The sequence below is a fragment of the Panthera pardus genome, unplaced genomic scaffold (genome assembly GCF_024362965.1).
Source record: "Panthera pardus isolate Hobbes unplaced genomic scaffold, ASM2436296v1 HiC_scaffold_7, whole genome shotgun sequence".
Lineage (NCBI taxonomy): Eukaryota > Metazoa > Chordata > Mammalia > Carnivora > Felidae > Panthera > Panthera pardus.
In genome coordinates, this window is record NW_026527002.1 from 32828386 (window position 1) to 32842857 (window position 14472).

At 36.9% G+C, this 14472-nt stretch overlaps 1 protein-coding gene across 6 annotated transcripts in view; it reads left to right on the top strand.

Annotated features, from left to right (window-relative positions):
- LRRCC1 (leucine rich repeat and coiled-coil centrosomal protein 1) overlaps nucleotides 1-14472 on the top strand; it is a 47196-nt gene that overhangs the window by 18496 nt on the left and 14228 nt on the right. For all 6 annotated transcript variants that reach the window (XR_002081075.2, XM_019453377.2, XM_053896134.1 and 3 more), the window contains 5 exons: nucleotides 6828-7021; nucleotides 7294-7441; nucleotides 8724-8872; nucleotides 12522-12726; nucleotides 13575-13714. Coding sequence is in view for 5 of the 6 variants with exons in the window: in XM_019453377.2 (XP_019308922.2) it covers nucleotides 6828-7021; nucleotides 7294-7441; nucleotides 8724-8872; nucleotides 12522-12726; nucleotides 13575-13714 (836 nt within the window). In the remaining variant the exon portion in view is untranslated. The remainder of the gene's footprint in view (nucleotides 1-6827; nucleotides 7022-7293; nucleotides 7442-8723; nucleotides 8873-12521; nucleotides 12727-13574; nucleotides 13715-14472) is intronic.

Genomic DNA, 14472 nt, shown 5'->3' on the forward strand with positions numbered 1-14472 from the left:
GGTCTTTTGTATATGGTGTTTATGATATTGAGGTATGTTCCATCTCTCCCTACTTTGTTCATGGTTTTTATTAACAATGGTGGCTGTATTTTGTCAAATACTTTTCCTGCATCTGTTGACAGAATCATATGGTTCTTAGCCTTTCTTTTATTAATGTGGTGTATCACATTGATTGATTTACATATGTTGAACCAGCCCCACAGCCTAGGAGTAAACCCTACTTGATCATGGTGAATAATTCTTTTAATGTACTGTTGAATTTGATTTGCTAGTATCTTGTTGAGAATTTTTGCATCCAGGCTCATCAGGGATATTGGCCTGTAATTCTCCTTTTCGTGGGGTCTTTGTCAGGTTTTGGAATCAAGGTAATGCTGGCTATGTAGAATGAGTTTGGAAGTTTTCCTTCTATTTCTATTTCTTGGAACAGTTTGAGAATAGGTATTAGCTCTTCTTTAAATGTCTGGTATAATATGCCTGAGAAGCCATGTGGCCCAGGATTCTTGTTTGTTGGAAGATTTTTTTTTTTAATGTTACTTATTTATTTTGAGGGAGAGAGGGAGAGAGAGGGAGAGACAGAATTCCAAGCAGTCTCCACACTGTCCATGCAGAACTTGACGGGGAGGCTCAAACTCATGAACCGTGAGATCATGACATGAGCCGAAATCAAGAGTCAGATGCCCATAGGCACCCTGTTGGGAGATTTTTGATTACTGATTCAATTTCTTTGCTGGTTATGGGTCTGTTCAAATTTTCTATTTCTTCCTGTTTCTGTTTTGCAGGAAATTTTTTCCAGATTGCACAGTTTTTTGGCATATAATTTTTCATAGTATTCTCTTATAATTGTATTTTTGTGGTGTTGGTTGTGATCTCTTCCATTCATGATTTTATCTATTTGGATCCTTTCTCTCTTCTTTTTGGTAAGTCTGGCTAGGGTTTTATCAATGTCATTAATTCTTTCAGAGAACCAACTCTTAGTTTCATTGATCTGCTCTACTGTTTTTGTTGCTGTTTGTTTGTTTCTGTATCATTTATTTCTCCTCTAATCTTTATTATTTCCCTTCTGCTGGCTTTAGGCTGCATTTGCTGTTCCATTTCTAGCTCCTTTAGGTTTAAGGTTAGGTTTGGGACCTTTCTTGCTTCTTGAGGTAGGCCTGATTTGCAATATAATTCCCTCTTAGGACTTCCTTTGCTGCATCCCAAAGGTTTTGGACAGTCCATCTTTTTATTTTCATTTGCTTCCATGTATTTTTTTATTTCTTTAATTTTCTGGTTAACCCATTCATTCTTTAGTAGGATGTTCTTTAACATCCATGTATTTGAGGGATTTCCAAATTTTTTCATGTGGTTGACTTCAAGTTTCATAGCATTATATTCCAGAAATATGCATGGTACGATCTTGATCTTTTTGTACTTGTTGAGGGCTGATTCGTGACCCAGTATGTGATCTATTCTGGAGAATGTTCCATGTGCACTCGAAAGGAATGTGTATTCTGTTGCTTTAGGAAGAAATGTTCTGAATATATCTGTTAAGTCCATCCTGTCCGGTGTGTCATTCAAAGCCATTGTTTCCTTGTTGATTTTCTGCCTAAGTGAACTGTTCATTGCTGTTACGTGAGGTGTTAAAGTCCCTTACTATTATTGTATTATTATCAATGAGTTTCCTTCTGTTTGTTATTCATTGCTTTATATATTTGGGTGTTCTCAGGTTGGGGCATAAATATAGCCCTCTTAATTATGATATAATGCCCTCCTTCATCTCTTTGTACAGTCTTTGTTTTAAAATCTACTTTGTCTGATATAAGTAGGGCTACTCCCACTTTCTTTTGACATTCATTAGCATGCTAGATGGTTCTCCATCCCCTCACTTTGAATCTGCAAGTGTCTTTATGTCTAAAATGAGTCTCTTCTAGGTAGCATATAGATGGATCTGGTTTTGTTTATCTATTCTGGCACCTTTTGTCTTTTGATTGGAGCATGTCGTCCATTTACATCCAGAGTAATTATTGAAAGATATGAATTTAGTGCTATTGTGTTACCTGTTCCTGGTGATGCTCTTTGGTCCTTTCTAATCTTCGTTGCTTTTGGTCTTCTTTTTTTCCTCAAAGAATTCCCCTTAAAATTTCTTACACAGTTGATTTAGTGGTCACAAACTCCTTTAGTTCTTGTTTGTCTGGGAAACTATTTCTCTTTGTATTTTGAATGACAGCCTTGCCAGATACAGTATTCTTGGCTGAATATTTTTCCATTCAGCACATTGAATATATCTTGCCACTCCTTTCTGACCTGCCAAGTTTCTGTGGACAGTTCTGCTGCAAATCTGATCTATCTTCCCTTGTAGGTTAAGGACTTTTTTTCCCTTGCTGTTTGCAGGATTCTTTCCTTATCAGTGGATTTTGTGAATTTGACTACATGTGTTGGCAATGCCTGGCTTTTGTTGAATTTAATGAAGGTTCTCTGTGCTTTTGGATTTTAATGTCTGTGTCCTTCCCCAGATTAGGGAAGTTTTTAGCTATAATTTGCTCATGTAAACCTTCTGCCACTTTTTCTCTCTTTTCATCTTCTGGGACTCTTATGATACAAATGTTGTTATATTTTAATAAATCACTGTGTAATAAGTCTTTGTGATCCCTGACCTTTGTTTCCCTTTTCAGCTTCATTATTTTCCATAATTTTATCTTCTATATTGCTAATTTGCTCCTCTGCCTTGTTCCATCCTTGTTTTTCTGGCCTCCATTTGGGTTTGTATCTCAGTTATAGCATTTTTAATTTTGGCCTGACAAGATTTTAGTTCTTTTATCTCTGCAGAAAGGGATTCTCTGATGTCTTCTATGCTTTTTTCAAACCCAACTAGTATCCTTATAGTTAGTTCAGACATCTTACTTATGTCTACATTGATTAAATCCCTGGCTGGCATTTCTTCCTGTTCTTTCTTTTGAGGTAAATTCCTCTGTCTTGTCATTTTAGAGGAAGAAAAACAATAATAATAATAACAGGATGAAATAAAAATTTTAAATTAAATTTCTATCAAATAAAGGAAGGTAGGCCTAAGCTTGTTTTGGTCTGTTTAAGAGAAGCTTGAAGAAAAAAGAAAAGAGAAAAAAAATTAAAAATTAAAAAAATAATAATAAATTTTGTTCATTCTGCATCCAAGAAATAAAAGAAAAAAAAACAACAAAAAAACAGAAGCAACAACAGCAAATGAACAACAACAAAAAAAACCCAAACGAAGCTAGATCACCTAGAGCTGAAATTTTGCAGCAGTCTATGATCAGCAGACTGAGCTCATGGAAGGCATTGGTGTTCTTCTGGGGGAGTGGCCTGTTTCTCTGATTCTCCAATGGACTTAATCCTAGTGGAGATGTGCCTGGAAGGCACAGGTGGCCGGTACTTGGTTTAACATTTCTGTTCTCCACTTGGTGGCGTTGTTTATCTCACTGGGGTAGATACTTATTGGTGGGCTAATGGTAAAAATGGCTTCACTCTGCTCTCTAGTCTCCAGAGTGGGATGTTTGTGCCCACACAGATGGACGATCAGTCTCCCCTCCTGTGTCCTCAGCTCCCCGCCTTTCCCGTCTGTGTCCTAGCTGTCTGCCTACCAGGAAGCACCTCTCCAGAGTTTTGTCTCAGGTGAGGCTCTGTTTTGGAACCCCACACTTCAGAGACCCCCACAGTTTGAAAGCACAATGATCTGAGGGAGCATCTCACCATCCTGTGGCCAGGGCCACCTTGTCACTGGAAATAGTCGCATCACCATGCCGTGGCAGTGGCTCAGTTTATGGTAAATCACAACACACAGCTGGCACCAGGATTTGCTGCCCTCAGCTGACTTCATTGTTCTTATATGGGTGAATGTGGTAGCGTGATAGCACCCACTAGGTCTTTTGCCTGGGGAGAGAGCTTATCACCTGTACCAAATGCACTCCAAGCAGGGTAACTGCTTCTCCCCGGGGGACCCAGGGGATCCTTGGACACTGCTGCCTGCTCCTGGTGTTCCACCCTGCTTCTTTGCCAGAGCACCAGCCAGGCTGAGCTCTGAAACTTTAGACACTGCTGTGTATAAAAACGGATAGTAGTGATACCTTCTCCTTTTTCCTTTGTCATTGCTTTTGGGGAACAGTCTTCTTGTGCAGACCCCTGTTCATGTTTTCACTCCCCCTCTAGCTGCTTTCAGGGGGAGTGTCTTCTTGCACAAACTCAATATGCTGCTCTCTCTCACCCTGTGACTTTCTCCTCTCTGTGAAAATGGCTCCTTCCCCTCTGCTGTACCACAGCTCTTCTCTCCCTCAATTCACCTCTCTGTGCTGTACCTGCAGTGTTCTCTCCCTCAAATTACGTAGGTTGTTCTATTAATCCTCAGATCGATTTCCTAGGTGTTCAGAATGGTTTAATGTTGATCTAGCTGTATTTAGGGGACAAGTCCAGAGTCCTCTTACTACTCCACGGTCTTAACTCCCCATTTTTTAGATTCTTAATGTGCTTAGATTACTGATTTTACACCAGTCGTCTAGTTAAATTAATTAAACATTTAAAGCAATAAAAAATTTTAAACACTGCGTTAGCTACATTTCACAAATTTTTAGACATCTGTTTTCATCATCTAGCTGTAAGTATTTTCTAATTTCTCTTGTGATTTCTTCCTTCATCCAAGGATTATTTAGAACTGTCTTATTTAATTTTCAAATATTTGTGGTTCCTAGACATGTTTATTGCTAGTAACTTCTAATTTCCTTCCATTTTGTCAGAGAACATTCTGGATAATTTTACTCTTTAAATTTACTGAGACTTATTTTATAGCCCAGCATATGGTCTATCTTGGTGGATCTTTGTGCACTTGAACAGAATGTGTATTGTAAACTTGTTAAGTCAGGATGACTAATAGTATCTTAAGATGACTTGTATCATTACTGATTTTTGTGTCTAGTTCTATCAGTTGCTGATAGTGATTTTTTAAAAATTTATTTGTTGTCTGGTTCTAGCCCTCGCATGCAAGGTGTTGAAATCTCCATCTAAGAGTGTAGATTGGTCTGTTTCTTACTTTAATTCTCTGAACATTTGCTTATTATATTTTGAAGCTCTGGTATTAAGCATGTACGTGTTTACAACTGCTTTGTCTTCCTAATGAAATGTTCCTCTTTGTCTCTGGAAGTATTGTTTTCTCGAAGTCTGTTATATGTGATATTAATATAGCCATTCCAGCCTTCTTATGCTTGTAATTTATATGATAAATCTTTTTTCTTTAATCAGTTTTTAATAAGCACCTTATTGAGTTATAATTCACTTACTGTGCAATTCAATTGTACGCATTAGCAGTCACTACCATTTCCCTCCAGTCCTAGGCAGCCACTGGTAAATTTTATTTTTCTCTGGATTTGCCTATTTTGGAAATTTCATGTAAATAGAGTCATACAATATGTGGCCTTTTGTGACTATTTTTTCACTTAGTATAATGTTTTCAGGTGTTATCTATTTTGTAGCATGTATCAGTACTTCATTTTTTTGTGTGTCAGCTAATCTATTGAGTGAATATACCACATTTTATCCATTCTTTTTGGGTATTTTGGGTAATTTCCATTTTTTGACTCTTATGAGAAATGCTGCTATGAACATTCATGAGTAAGCTTTTGCGTAGACACAGGTTTTCATTTCTTTTTGCTATGTATCTAGTAGTGAAATTGCTAGGTCACATAGTAACTATGTGTATAAGCTTTGACCTCGCCAACTCTGTATATGCTCACCACAATTATGTCTACCATCTGTCATCATACAATGTTACTGCAGTACCACTGACTGTATTCCCTATGCTGATTTATTCGTTCCATAACTAGAAACCTCTACCTTCTCATCTCTTTCACTCATTTCTCTCATCCCTCAGTCCCCTCCACTGTGGAAACCACCAGTTTGTTCTCTGTATTTATGGGTCACTTGATGATTTTTTTGTACGTTTGTTCGTTAGTTTTGATTTTTAGATTCCACATATGGGTGAAATCATATGGTGTTGTCTTTCTCTGACTTACTTCACTTAGCAAAATACCTAGGTCCATCCATGTTGTCATAAATGGCAATATCTCATTCTTTTTTTATACCCAAGTAATAGTCTGTTGTTTTTTGCTTATTTAAATATTTGAGTCCTCTCAAGTTAGGTCTCTACTGATTGCATTTTCCCTTGAGAATAGGTCATATTTTGTTGGTTTTTCCTATGGTGAATAATTTTGGATTTTATCCTGGACATTGTGAATGTTAGGTTGTGGAGACTTCAGATGCTATTACAGCCCTCCAAAGACTGATACTTCAGATGTAGAAACATTTAACTTGCTTTCACTCGAACTATAAATTTGTCTGTCTTGGACAGCAGTTTATTTTTTCTTATGTTTTACTGGCTTCTTGTAGTCTGTACTAGCCTGTGATTCTTTAGGCCCAAAGGTGTATGGTTTTTCTACCTGAAACTTCAGATTCCCTACGTACTGCTGATTGTGTTAAGCTCTCAAGTGAAAAAAACCATAAAAATAGAAACACCCTGTTCTGGTCATTTTTTCTAAGTGTCAGCTATAGAATAAGCCAGCTTTTGTTCACTTTCTAGGGTATCCAAATAGTTTTTGTTTATTGTTGTTTATATTTTTCCTAGAGTTTGTGATTGCTGTCTTGAGAATCAACCTTGTCGGAACTTATTTGTCCATACCAGAAGCTGAATTTCCTGTCTTTAATTCTAAACATACCTAGTTTATAAACTCTTAATCTTGTAAAAAATCATAACGTTTTAGGAAATATCACATTTAAATCTTTTATACTGAATTGAACTTTAACAAACCTTGTTGGTTCTTTTATTCTAGACTTCTGATTCTTTAATAAGTAATGTGCCCGAGAAAGATCTCAGACCAAAAAGAGATACGGATGTGACTTCTGAAAGCGAATATGGAAACAGAAAAGAATGTAATAGGAGAATTCCTCGAAGATCAAAAATCCCATACTATTCCAAAACTATTCAGACTATTAAGCACCACAACAAAAACAACCCTTTTATGAGGTAATTGTTTTAGTTTTAGAAATATGAATAAGGCGCAGAGATACAAGTTAATACTGTTGGCTTGTTCCTTTAAAGCTTAGAGCGATATTTCTTACTTTTCTAATGTCAGAGATTTGACTTTTCAGCCTTGCTGGCTCAGATTTGATCAGCACGTTTATATACATTTATACAAAAGGATCCCTTTCTCTGATAGACCGTCATTACCTAAGTTGTGTAAAGTAGAATAAATACTATACATTTCCGAGTTATTACCTGTGTTTTTCTCTTTGCAGTTGTAATCGTAAAATGAAACAACCTTTCTTTAAAGACTTATGTGTAAGATCATCTTTAGCAAACTGTAATACATTAGAAGAATCAGAAGAACAGAAAAAGGAGCTCATTAAAGTAGACAATAGTAGCTCAGAAGACACCACTTACCGGGTATGGCATAGGAGATTAAGAAAAAATGAATGTGAATAATCTTAGTTTTAAATGTAGAATTAGTCCTAGTAAAATAATGCATGTTTTTATGAGCAAAAAATACTGCATATAATTTTATTAGGGTGATGGTTTGGGTTGTTTTTCCCTTCCTGATTTACAGATTTTGTGTAACACTATTTTTGCAAATTGTAAAGGAATGAAAATTATGCATTTATCTAAGGTCAGATTTTGGTGAAATCATTTGTTATATGGTTATGGAGAAAAAAACATCAGAATTTTCAAAGTCTTATTTCTTAAAACAGTGGTTCCTTTCTTTTGGGTCTCAGACCCTTTTAAATTTCTAAGGAAATTTATGGGTCTTCTCTGAGAAGTCTACTTTACACACTCAAAAAATGTGTATAATTTCAAGGTTTTCACATACTCTGCTGAAACCCAATTTTGGATGCATAGATCCCAGATTAAGAGGGCTTTAAGGGCACCCAGTAGAGCGTACAACTCTTTATCTCGGGGTCGTGAATTTGAGCCCTGCGTTGGGCAGGGATCTTAACTTAAAAAGAAAAAAAAAAGGCCTTTAGAAATTTAAATATTCTTCAGTATTTGCCTTAATCAGTCTCATGTTGTTAAGAATTTTAGTACACATTGATTTATGTTTTCCATCAATTTGCCCTTGCTTTATTTGTGAAGTGCTACTTACACTTTCAATTGTAATGTGCATTGTTGTTCCAGTAGAATAATTGCTTTTTAACCTGTATCACACCTTTCATGCCATTGGTTTCCTCCCCCTATTCTCAAGTATAGAGGCTTTAATGTTTGAAAGATAATAATCACTAGGACAATAATAATACCAGCTAACATTTATTGAGTGGCTATTATGTACCAGGCATTGTTCTCCACTGTTCTATATAGTGCTTTACTTCCATTAGTTTGTTTAATTCTTACCACAGCCCTTTAAATTAGATAACTATTGGGGTGCCTGGGTGGCTCAGTCAGCTAAGCATCCGACTTCAGCTCAGGTCACGATCTCACGGTCTGTGAGTTTGAGCCCCGCGTCGGGCTCTGGGCTGATGGCTCAGAGCCTGGAGCCTGCTTCCAATTCTGTGTCTCCCTCTCTCTCTGCCCCTCCCCCATTCATGCTCTCTCTCTGTCTCAAAAAGAAATAAAATGTTAAAAAAATTTTTTTTAATTAGATAACTATCATTTCTATATTACAAATGATAAAATTGAGGCAGTGAAAGGTTAGGTAACTTTTCTAGGTTCACATAACCCTATTGTTTCTTTTCAGACACTCCTTCAACAATTAGACCAAGAGAGAGAGAAGAGGTGGAAAGCTGAACAAGCTGAAAAGAAACTTAGGAATTATATTGATGAACTGCACAAACATGCAAAGGAGAAAAAAGGTTTTCATGCCCTGGCTATGCTCACCACAGATAGGTAAGGGCAAAGTCTGTAAATCTAACTTGGAACTGGAGTACCTCAGTTTACACTAGCTGTAGTAAGACCAAAAGCAATGTATGTGGTTTTAGTTTGTTTTGAACTCATTTTATTTAAAGATTTAATGCTTTATAAGTTTTTTTTGTAAATGAAGGATTCAGGGTACACTTATTTGCCGTCAAGCTGCTGCCCTCAAGCTGAGAAGTGTTAGATAAGTTTAAGTATTATAAGTGAAGAAGAGCAAGAGACTGGAACAGGGATTGGCAGTTTTTTCCTGTAAAGTGTTGGTTTCTGTTAAGGGTAGGGATTGGCGAACTTTCAGCTTTGGAGGTCATTATTTGGTCTCTGTTGCATTTTCTCTTCTGCAGTGGGCTTTGGTACCAGATAGCCCAAGTTTCTTATTCTGGTATTTCTGTTTTTCCATCTTATCCATTTCCATTTCCCATTTTATCTGTTTTTTTGTTTTTGTTTTTGTTTTTGTTTTTTTTGTCCTGTATGTATTCTTTAATGCAGGTTTGTCTTACTCCATTCTGTAAGAATACCAGTTTTCTGAAATTATAGTAACGTCATCTTCTGTTTCCTGTAGGTAATTATTTCTAAAGTGATACTTTTCCTCAAACGGTTACAAGACTTTTCTCCATAGTTCTTGTTGATTTATGTGTCTTATCCTTGAATGAGCACACTGTTTCTAGATTCAGTATTTGCCAACAGATAGCGTTTGGGAAGTTGTTCTCAGTTCCATTTCCTATCTGTTTGTACAGTGGATAAATTCCCTTCTACGATCTTAATAGATTAGTTAAGTTGATGTACACAGCTCCTAGCCCAATTCCCAGGTTCTTTTAGGCATTTAACTCATAAAATGTTGTGGTACTTGTGTGTTATTTTTCATTCCCCACTACCTACTTCTCTCATACTTTGTACCCACGCATTATAAGGAAAATTATGATACTCATCATGTGTTCTCTGAGAACCTCTGTTATATAAGCATGATGCATTATAGTATTACTATTACTATTACTATTACTATTACCACCACCCACCAACTTCCTGCCTTATTTGTTTTGGGACATGCTGTCTTTGACATAAGAAGATGCTGGTCAGGGGTAAAGAAACAGAATGGATAAATTAACAGTCTATGACGGCCTCAGAAAAACAGTACTCTTATTTGCATTAGGTGCATACTTAGCTAACAGAGTGCAGTGGTAGATTTACAGAGCCCCTGGGACCCTGAGGATATATCCTCCCCCCCGCCCTCCCCACACACACTTTTATGAAGTTGTAGTTTTATGAGGCAAAGCGTGAGTGTTTTAGGGGTGGTTTTTATTTTAGCTTAGTTTTGTTTTTCTTCTAATCAAAATTTCTTCCAGACTTTGACATTATGTTTTCTCTTGTTTTTAATTGTAGGTGTATGAATTTTTGCTTTATTCTGTATTGTAGGTATTATTTAATGGGATTTTTGAAGAAGCAGTGTCTGGGGCTGCTAGCCAGCTTCCATTTAAATTGAAAGGCTTTGGGCACACTTCATCTTTATCCTTGCTTAACTTCTCCATTGTTGTCCATGTTTACCATGTTATATATTCGTTATTTTCTTAAAAATTCAGCTTCAATCATTTCTGATTTGCCTTTTATTTATACCTCAAATGTTCGTTTGGCATTAGATCCTCACACACTTTCATATCCCCTTAAGGGACTTGGTAGGTACTCTGCATTCCTCATCCCTAATAGAGTCTAACATCTAGGTGCCATGTTCTGAATATACATTATTTCAGAAACTCAATCTTCTCTACTATGCTTTGAACACATAACCTATAAACCCCCAAATCTTTATATGTCATCCAGATCTCCTTGATGAACAACAGATCTGATCATCTGATTATTTACCAGAAATACCTTGTGTACCTTGCTCATAAGTGTCTTAAATCAGCATGTCCACAAGTAGACTTACCCTGCTCCCTTACTTTATATTCTCTGTTCTAATAAATGATGTGTCTCATCCAGTCAGCCACCAAAGCTAGCAATTTAGGAATCATTTTTTTTTTGCTTCTTTCTTGTTCTCATATCCCATAACCAGTTGGTATTGGTATCTTCTTTATTCTACTTGCTAAAAGATGTTGAACTATCTTTTCTTTATCCTGAGACTGTCACCTTAGTTTAGGCCCTTATCTCTTGCTTGGATGGTTCTGATTGTACTGATCCGTAGCTGCTCTGCCTCATTCACCAAATATGGTGGTCCACAGAATAAAGGCTAATGCTCTTTCACACCAAACTGGCGTTGAGAAAGTAAACAAAGGAAGACCAGTTCGGAGACTACTCTCAAAGGGAAGAGGAGACATAGTAAGGATAAGAATTGGAGAAATGACTTCTATAGCACCTGATGGATATATGTACTTTTTTCAGTTGTGGCTTGGAAATTATAGTAAATATATATAGGAGTGGCTGCCTAGCTCAGTAATTTATTCATGAGGCTGTGTCTTTGCTGTTTGTTGTCCCATTTTCTTTTTTAAAAAATTTTTTTAAGTTTATTTATTTTGAGAGAGACAGTGCAAGTGAGGGAGGAGCAGAAAGAGAGTGGAATTGGGGAGAGACAGAATTCCAAGCAGGCTCCACACTGTCAGTGCAGAGCCTGATGCGGGGCTTGAACTCATGAAACCATGAGATCATGACCGGAGCCAAAACCAAGAGTCAGAGGACGCTCAGCTGACTGAGCCACCAGGCACCCATGTTGTACCATTTTCAAACACCAGACTTGTATTCTTTCATCATTTGCCTCTCTGCCTATATAATATTGGTCAAGAGATGAACATCTGACCCAAGCTGGGTAAACGAAATGCCTTAGTCCATGGCCACAGTGATTGGTGCATACAGTGGGCATATGAACCAAATTGGACTAATCAGACCTTTCCTAGAACTCTCTTCTAAGTTGAACTAGAGAAAGATAATCTTTTCTATTTGGTTCTCAGGGCTGTTAGGATGTGAACCCATTTCCTTCTCTCCATACTTACAAGGAATCCTACATTAGGAAAACAGAAACCAGCCTGTAGAGAATTACAAATAGCCCTTATGGTCTTCATGTCCTTGGTTTCAGGGGCTCCTCAGAATAGTGCACCCCATTCTCTGAATGGTCATGTAGGTCAACAGATTCTCTCTTTTAACTTAGTTAAGAGTTTTCAGTTGTAATCAAACGGTTCCAACTATTACAAAGCTGGGATCAATACTTTGTCAAAGTTAACTTCCAGGTATCTATTTATATATCAATTCTCTCTTACAGCTTTGTAACTGTATCCATGTCTCTTCCCTCTCCTTGAACTCCTTGAAGGCACAGGCTGTATCTTAATCCATCTAGCTTGCTTTTAAGCCCATACCTAGCATAATGTCTGAAACAAATTAGGTGTTTAATAAAGTTTTGCTGTTGAATAGCAAAGTTCATATAAGATAAAATTTTATTAATTTGTATGGAGTGTTTCCCTTTTGGCACAGTGTTTTCAGGGATGGGAGAGAGTTGTGTTATATTGTTTTTCAGCCATTTTTACCTAATGAGGATTTGAAACCTACTTCAAATTTCCTCTTTACTGTAACCTTTAATATTTACTACAATTTTTAACCTTTTGTATGTGTAATATACTTAAAACCACATTCAATTTCGCTTTAGGTTAAAGGAAATTATATGTAAAGAGAGAAATTCCAAAGCACAACTCGAAGTTATGGTTCACAAACTTCAAAATGAAGTAAAAAATCTAAGTATTGAATTAATCAAAGCAAGAGATCAACAAGAGTATCACATTAGACACTTAAGAACCCTGGAAAAAGCATTAGAAAAAATGGAGAGGCAGAAGGGACAACAGCAAGCAGCACAGGTATTTCTCTTTAAATCCATCAACCATGTGAATTAACACAAATTCATAGCTTTCATCTTGAAACAAGTTTTATTGTTATAGAGTAAACTTCAAAGATGTTAGACTATATGCAAAAATTAATTTAAATGTAACAATTCCTGTGGAATTCTTTCTTTCCTTTTTCTTTTTTTTTTTTAAAGATTTTATTTTGGGCACTTGGGTGGCTCAGTCGGTTAAGTGTCAGACTCTTGATTTCGTCTCAGGTTATGATCTCACGGTTCAGGGGTACAAGCCCCCACATCTGGCTCTGTGCTGACAGTGCAGAGCCTACTAGGGATTCTCTCTCCCTCTCTCTCTGACCCTCCACCCCACGTCACTTTCATGCTGAAAATAAAAGTAATCTCTACACCCAATGTAGGGTTTGAACTTAGCAACCCCCCGATCAAGAGTCGGATGCTCTACCAACTGAGCCAATCAGGCCCCCCACTCCCCACCATGGAGTTATTTCTGACTAGCACTTGCAAAGCAGTTTTAAGAATAGTTGGTGGAAATATTGGAGGTTATTAGGCTTATGTTCTGGGAGCCAAGTTTTAAAAGTCTCTTTGGGGATCCCGAAGATATTTCATTTTCATGCCTTTTGAGTGGAAGTTATTGAGGTCTATGATGTAACTAAACAATAGTTAATGCTAGTCCGATGCTTCTAAGACTGTACTTTTATGTGACCATGGCATCATTAATTTAATAAATTTGGAAAAAAATCAACTTAGTCACCAGGTTCTATTTAGAAGTCCGTTTTCTTTGGGGAAGTAGCATTAAAATAGAAGCAGGGAGAGTATTATCTAAATACTGTAATGTATATATTTACTCAGATACGACTTATCCAAGAGATGGAGCTCAAAGCTGCTGCTGCTGATAGAGAAATAAACTTACTTAGAACTTCTCTTCATCAAGAAAAGGAACAAGTACAACAACTTCATGAAGTTCTTACATTGAAAGAACAAGAACACAGGTAAATGAAAAATACATCAGGAAAATGACTTTTAAAAATAGAGAAAGAAAGCTTCTTGGTTCCTCCCTACCTTATTCACTTACCGAAAACTAGACTGATTGATCAGTGCTGAAGTCTGACAAAATTAGCTCATGGAAAATAACATGTTTAGGTATGCATTAAAATCAGTCTTACAGAAAGAACTGATAGCTTAAAAACAAATAGGTGGCTTTATTGAGGTAAGAACTTATAATAATGAAGCTCATTTTGCATTTTTTCAAGCCCAACCAAAAGTCAGTCATTGTAGTAGAGAAAACTATTTTTTTTTAATTTTTTTTTTTAATGTTTATTTATTTTTGAGAGACAGAGACAGAGTGTGAGCAGGGGAGGGGCGGAGAGAGAGGGAGACACAGAATCTGAAGCAGGCTCCAGGCTCCGAGCTGTCAGCAAGGAGCCCGACGCGGGGCTCGAACTCAGAGTGTGAGGTCATGACCTGAGCTGAAGTCGGACGCTTAACCGACTGAGCCACCCAGGCGCCCCGAGAAAACTATTTTAATTGACCTCCAGGTAACTACCTGTTAAATTAATCAATAGCCTTTATTCCTCTGTAGTGCAGGAGTCAACAAACTTTTTCTTTGAAGGGCCAGATAGAAAATATTTTAGGCTTTGCAGGCCATACCTAACTATATTTTTGTAGTAATAAAGTAGCCATAAGCAATATGTAAATGAATGGGCATGGCTATGTTCCAATAAAAGTTTATTTCCAAAAAAAAGAGTCT